General features: G+C 37.2%; 1 gene segment (V, D, J or C); it reads left to right on the top strand.

Annotated features, from left to right (window-relative positions):
* Window positions 1–1,262: 1,262 nt before the first annotated feature.
* Window positions 1,263–2,789, top strand: LOC130178947 (T cell receptor alpha variable 12-3-like). The segment is given in 2 exon segments: window positions 1,263–1,444; window positions 1,677–2,789. Coding segments are annotated over 2 exon segments (522 nt in total).
* The last annotated feature ends 4,516 nt before the right edge of the window (window positions 2,790–7,305 follow it).

The following is a 7,305-nucleotide window of genomic DNA, read 5'->3' as shown; positions in this document are numbered from 1 at the left end:
GTCAGTTCCTCTGAAGATCCAGAAGCTTCAGGTGTCTGACTCTGCTGTGTACTACTGTGCTCTGCAGCCCACAGTGACAGGAAACACCAAAACTCTGTACAAAAACCTTTGGAGCAAAGACAACACAATACTCCACAACATCCACTAGAGGGAGTCACACACTGTTACACTTCAATGGTTTCTTATGATCCAGTCTAGATTCTTTTCACTCATGAGACACAGATGTGATGAAGAGCTTTAGAGATGAAGATAATGTGACATATGAGTCTCCTCCTACTGACTGCAGAGGTGCTGCTTGGCAGAGAACTGTTTGATTCCAGCTGTGAACATCAGACCAAACACAACTCACAAAACCACTCAACTTCTTCCCACTGAACATTCAGTGACAACATTTCACCTCTGTGAACATGGACAGACTCACTGTAATTTTCTTCTTCTCAGCTCTCGTAGGTTCGTATGTTTTAGACAAGAAAACCTGGAACACAAAGACATTTTCAAAGCTTTACAGAACCAGTTTAGAAATTCCTTTTAGCTAAAGTTCAATTTAACATTTCAAAGGTACAAATCTAGATAATAAAGTATCACTAATAACTGCTGACTCTATTGTTAACAGGATCATTTGTTTCCAAATAAATGTGTGTTTTTCAAATGTTGAATATGTGACTTTGGAACAGAACTCTAAATATAACATGTTGTTTCCCTCACTAGGTAACAGCCTGGAAGATGATATTACTGCCAGCAGTGCTGAGCTGTCCTGTAACTACAAAGTTAAAGCCAATAATCTGCAGTGGTATCGACAGGATCCTGGATCAGCTCCTCAGTATCTTCTCCTGATCACAGATACAAAATTGCCAACAGTGGCGAGAGCAAAATCTCTAGACCCTCGACTGACTGTTGAACTGAATGAAGAGAGAAATCAAGTCCATCTGAACATCTCCTCTGCTGCAGTGACTGACTCTGCTCTGTACTACTGTGCTCTGAGGCCCACAGTGACAGGAAACACCAAAACTCTGTACAAAAACCTTTGGAGCAAAGACAACACAATACTCCACAACATCCACTAGAGGGAGTCACACGCTGTGAAAACACTGAGCTTTCAGAGACTGTGTCTGTGGACTGACGACACAAACATCACAAAAACTAAACCATAAATACAAAGACAGTTAAATCTCACTGAGGAAGGAGCAGAGAGGTGATTACCTGGCCCCGCCCACTTTAGTCCACCTCAGCCAATGAAATTCTTTGTGTGTCCAGAGCAGAAATGTTGGAGGAACTAAAAGCACAATCAGCTTGATGTTGAGGAGAAGGGCTGTGCAGCAGAGAGGCTGTTTAGTTTCTTCATTCTACTGCAGTGGAAGAACATTGTTCATCTGCTGTCTGTTTGGCTTCAACTCCTCCAAAGACATGTTGCTTTACCTCTTTTGGTTTTTCTCTCACTTCATAGGTGAGTTTGACAACAAATCAGTGTCTCAGTTAACCTGCTGTATCAATAAGACATTTGTTCATAACTTTATTTATTTTTTTGAAGTTAAAAATTTCCATTATATAAATAGAGCTTTTTGTGTTTAATGCATTTCAAAATGATCATATAAATGAAAAAAACAAGAACCTCATTGAGTCTCTTGATGTCAGAATCTCTTGCAGACTAACTCACATGAATAACACTCATTTTGCAGCCATGGGCTCCATGAACAGCATAAAGCCAGAAAGTCCTGAAGAAGTTGTTGAAGAGAGAAGAACCATCAGCCTGACCTGTAAATATGAGGGTGCTATCAGCAATATCCAGTGGTACCAACAATACCAGAGATCCAGACCAGAGTTCCTGCTCTACATCACAGAGGGAGGATTGATTCATCGAACTCTTTCTGATTTCACAGCTCACATTAACAAGACAGAGAAACGTGTAGATCTGGAGATCATCTCAGCTAAAGTGACTGACTCTGCTGTGTACTACTGTGCTCTGCAGCCCACAGTGACAGGAAACACCAAAACTCTGTACAAAAACCTTTGGAGCAAAGACAACACAATACTCCACAACATCCACTAGAGGGAGTCACACACCACCTATTCTCACATTACATGCTGATCTTACCCAAATCCAATCTTTTGGCCACTAAGGGACTCAAATCTGATTTTATCAAGCAAGTACTGATTTCCAAATCTGATTTTACACAGTAATAGGTCACTTGCATATGTGGCCCCTAGATCCGCTTCATATCTGATCTCTGCTCCTGTCAGAACAGTCCAACTGGAATTCATGTTTTTTTATTTTCTTCTTTTACATCTCACCACCACAATCACTGTCCCTGCAGAAACGTCAAAAACCAACTATAACTTAACTTAATCATAACTTTTCCCTATCAGTATGCAAATCAAAACGAAAATCAACGACATATGCATTAATTTTTTAGCAAACTATTTTTAATTTCTATTCAAGTTGGAAGGGAAGATAAAGCAAAGTGCACTTTACAGGAGTTCTCTATTCACCCACAAAGTACAACACAAACCATAAAAAAAAACATCATAGAAAGTACAACAGCACAATAGTATAATCGAATGTTTTCTTACCTTACAGTTCTCTCAAGTTGCCTTTTGCTTCAAACTCTATCTCAATGGGCTTCTTTAAGGTGAAAATGAGCCGGAATGTTGAAATGTGAATTCCTTGTGTTTCTGGTTTGCGAATCTGATCCGAAAAAATGCAAAATGGACGGAAAATGATCAACTTTCTAGAGTCTTCATCTTCTCATCACTCTTCAGAAAACATCCAGAATTATTCTTCCTGGCAGACCTCTTTGTGGTCTCCTCTCCGCTCATAGTTGATGAGCCAATGTAGTTGCAGAGAGATAGTTAGTGTCAAAAAGTTCAAATTTGGTGCAGGTTGTAAGTGACTTGAAGTGACAAAGTTGGTGACACTATAAGAACAGACAGCTTCAACTCATCCCTATATTATCATCTTCATCATTGTAACAGCTACATTACAGTAAGAGCTTTAGTGCTACCATCACATGTCAGTCCTCACCACTGGTATTAAGTGCTCTTCACAGAAGGTCCCCGTTCACTGCCAAACCACCACACATGCCACATGACCTGAAATGCAGTAACAGCAATATTTTTACAATAAGTTTAAGAGTGGTATAGTTTTGCATTTCTTACCTTTCCAGTTGTCAGCGATGAGACACATGATGGAGCACTGAAGAAAAATGCCACTGTAACAGTAGATGTGTCTCATCTGGCTGCAAAACAACCTTGAACTATCTTCAGAGGAAAATTTAGTGAAACCACAAAATGTCCAAACCCAAGTGTTTCTGGGTATCTGAACTTTACAAAAGCTCTCTAATGTTGCTGTAAAATAAACAACTTTAATTTTCAGTAAAATATATATATTGAAAGAAAGTTTTAAGTGTAGACTACTTTACAGTAAACCTTGGCTTTACAGAGCTCTCAAGCCACAACACTGGTCACTCCTTTACAGCAGTATCTTTTAGAGAAATGCAACAGAATAATTGTCTTACCTTACAATTGCCTTCTGTGATGAAGCAGCCCAGCTTCAGTTAGTTTCTTGTTATCGCAGTCCGTGTTTTAGATTTTAACACAAAAGTATCTGTGACTAGGGTTGCACAAGGAGGCACATTACCCTACGTAATGTAACCTATGAGCGAGAGGGAAAGATGAGTGACCAAAAACGCAAATGTGTCCCGTTTTGCTGTCTCTCTCCCGCATTGACTCCAGAAGTTTTTTACCACCATGAGCAGCAGCAGTCCTGGTGTGACAGGATGTCCTGTGGTGTGACATCACTTCAAACACAATTAAACGACTTTTATTATGGTAACTAGCTTAAATAATTATATGTATTTGAAAACATTGCATAATCTAATTATATATGAAAAATAATAAACATTTTCAAGTATTTTTCACATTTACACAATATTTCCACTGGAGTGAGTGGTAAAAGATGGCACAAGCAAAGAATATACTGAAAAAACAGCTGTAAAAAAATAATATATGCAGAATTGTAATGATTATTCTTTAAGAATACTTGTTAAACTTAAAACATACCTGATTTTTATTTAAAATTAATAATATTACAATATTTGAATTTTATAGTAATACTATGTCACACCGCAGGACATATTTTGCCTGGATCTGTGAGATAAGCTTAAAAAAGTGACATAATGACAAAAGAAATCTGCTAACCTCTAACAGTTTCAAAAGCAACAGTATTTGACCTTTTCAAATTCATACAATTCTCAAGCAATTTAGAACTTTATTTTAAAAAATGCTGTTTCACCCTTATTTGTCATCTGCCCTGGACCAGAAACTGAACTAAATGACACGTCCTGTCTGTCTGTCCATCACAGCAGCTTCATTACAATCTGCTGATGCAATCATGGTTATATGCGGTTATATACATTAAACTGTGGCTGGCAAATTAAATTTAGTATTAATTTAATACTACAAACAATAACGTACTATATTAATGGGGGAACAAGTCAAATATCGTTGATATTTGCAAAGGCATGTTATTGTCCATCTGCACAACCCTAAAAGTAACTCGATGTGTCTGACAAAAGGCAAAATGGTGAAGTCCTCCAGTTCCTGGTTGGTGACACCACGCAGGTCTAACAATTACTCTTCAACCATTGAATCAGACAATAAAATAATTCAAACCGCTGTAAAAAAAAAAAAAATTCAAAAGCCAATTCTCCACCCTCTCCCTACATTTCAATAAACATCCAGATCATCGTTTTCCCGGGAGAAAGTGTCACCACCCTCAGGCTCATCATTAACTACGCAGTTATCAACGGTTCAAACTTGGCGGCAGTTATGAGATTAGAGTTAACACACACAGCATCTTCCAAACTCCAATCTCTTCTAATTCATAATTTCTAATTTACTTTTTTACTTGCTTTTTACTTGTAACAGCTGTAGCTTTCGTACTAAATCAGCAGAGGTGGAAAAAGTACAAAAATTTTGTATTCAAGTAAAAGTACCAATACTTTGATGAAATATTACTCAAGTAGAAGTAAAAGTACTCATCTGAAAATGTACTCAAGTAAAAGTAAAAAGTATTTCATTTGAAATGTACTTTAAGTAAAAGTTACTTAGTTACTTTCTTTGTGTGGGGTGTGATGGGAGTAAAAATAGGACATGGGGTCAGAAATCCAAAACTATTGTGTTTTTAATTAAAAAACAAGTGTAACAAATGTAAGTGCAAAAACAACAACTTCTTGTTCAGTTTAAGTAGCAACTTAAAGTTAGTTGTTTTGTAAAGTTAGTCACTGTTGGTTCTGGCCATTGTTTTACTGTCAATGGTTCTGGCGCGTATTTTTCCCCTGTAGGTTGAGTTGTTATTTTTACTCAGTAACGGATAGGATTTATAAAGTAACTAAGTACAATACTTGAGTAAAAACGTACTCAAGTAAAATACAAAATACCGATTTTAAATTGTACTTAAAAAATACAAAATACACAAAAAAAAAAGTATTCAATACAGTAACGTGAGTAAATGTATTTCGTTACTTTCCACCTCTGTAAATCAGATACATGACACTGAAAACCCCGGTCAGTAACAGCAACGAAACACGGTGTGGAAATCCATGTTTTTAGAAAGAAATAGGACATGAGTTTAGTTTTCTTACCCTTCAGCTGTCCTCGGTAAAAGAAGCAGTCATGTTGTTGGCGCAGGCTGCGTTAGCACAACAGTAGTTAACGTTAGCTAGCTAAGTAAGCTAATTAGCGGTATGTCGTCGCAGCGGCAAAGCAACCTTGAACGAAATGTCTCCGCCTAGAACGCGATGAAATGAGCGGAAATACAAAGTTTTGAAACGCGGGAGTTTCAATCCTCCTCGACGACCTCCTCCTCTATATCTGCTTCTTCACGGTCTCCGCGGTTCGTAGTTCGCTGTTCAAATATTGTGCCGGTTGTGACCGACTGACGGTTTTGTTTTTTGTTTTTTGAATGAATGACGGTTGGTGACGCAAGCGACGCTCTCAGCGCTCGTGATTAAATCAGCCAATCACGTCACGTATAGTTTTTCCCATAACGTCAACAATTATATAGTGGCACTTCAGTGGTATTTATATCTATGTACAGTACGAGTACTGCATGTACTGAATGTGAACACATAAGTACAAACTTTTAGACCACTGTATATATATTCTTGTTATCAATTAGTAACTCATCTGAAAGAGCAAAACAGTAGGTCAGTCTTTTTTTTTCCTTTTTTTTTATTTTGAGACAATAAAGCAGAATAGTAAAATTTTATTTTAAAAACAATCCCACAAACGGGAGAAATTTACAAAGACACGCTCAGTCTAGTCTACAGGTCCAGTACAGGTCCACTCCCAACCGAAATATGTGCTGATTCCTTGCAATACATTGGATAATCATTTGGAAGATGAAATTGATAGTAATTTATTTTACCACAATTTATCATACCACATTAACATTATATGGCGGTTTTCAATTCACTAACTCAAGACAAATAAGATTCACTGAAGACTTTTGCAAACCTGCATGTTTGGTTTCATGTACATCCACCTTCAATATTATTAGATTAATTACAACTATTCTATGCATATTTTACTGCAATGTAGATGCATATTTCTGTAAACATGTAAGAACGAACAGTCATAATGAATGCCACATGTGTTTAAGAGACGCAGTTAGGTACCAAGTACAACCCAAAATGTGTATGATTATAAAGCATGTGTGAACTAAAATTAGAGGTGAATTTAATCTTATGTGTTTTTTCTTTAACTCTTGATTCAAAACACTTGCACTAAGTGTTGTTGTGGCATATCATTTTCTATGGAACATATTCAGTCTTTGTATTAAGATACACAAATATTAAATATTAAATAAAAAAGTGTTGTTTATTGTTTATTTGTATCACAGTTGTTACCTTTGTAACATACTTTTCTCTGGACCCATGTTAAAAATATAAATATTTATGCAGTTATCCTGCAATACAGTATCACTGTTAAACACTTGTTTTGACCTATTGCACAGTTTCCAAATCCTGCTCCTGCAGATTCATGGGTTTTTTTTTTTCTCTGCATTCAAATGGGAAAAAACAAAGGGCTTTCCCATGTCACATGATACTTAGTACTGGCTTCATTCAGGACTTATTTCTGTGTAACAGTTCCTGAGAAAAGCCACAAGATGGTGCTAGTGTCACATGACAAAGCAAACCTGCAGTACATCAGCTACAGGACACGTGACCCCTGTTACAATCTGAATGTGCTTCAGATCTGTCTGACCCTCAGCCGGTTTGTACGGCTCAGTCAAGGTGTTAATGTCAT

Source organism: Seriola aureovittata, chromosome 12 (assembly GCF_021018895.1).
Source record: "Seriola aureovittata isolate HTS-2021-v1 ecotype China chromosome 12, ASM2101889v1, whole genome shotgun sequence".
Classification (NCBI taxonomy): domain Eukaryota; kingdom Metazoa; phylum Chordata; class Actinopteri; order Carangiformes; family Carangidae; genus Seriola; species Seriola aureovittata.
The sequence above is the reverse complement of the archived record's forward strand: the minus strand, read 5'-3'. Positions and strand labels throughout refer to the sequence as shown.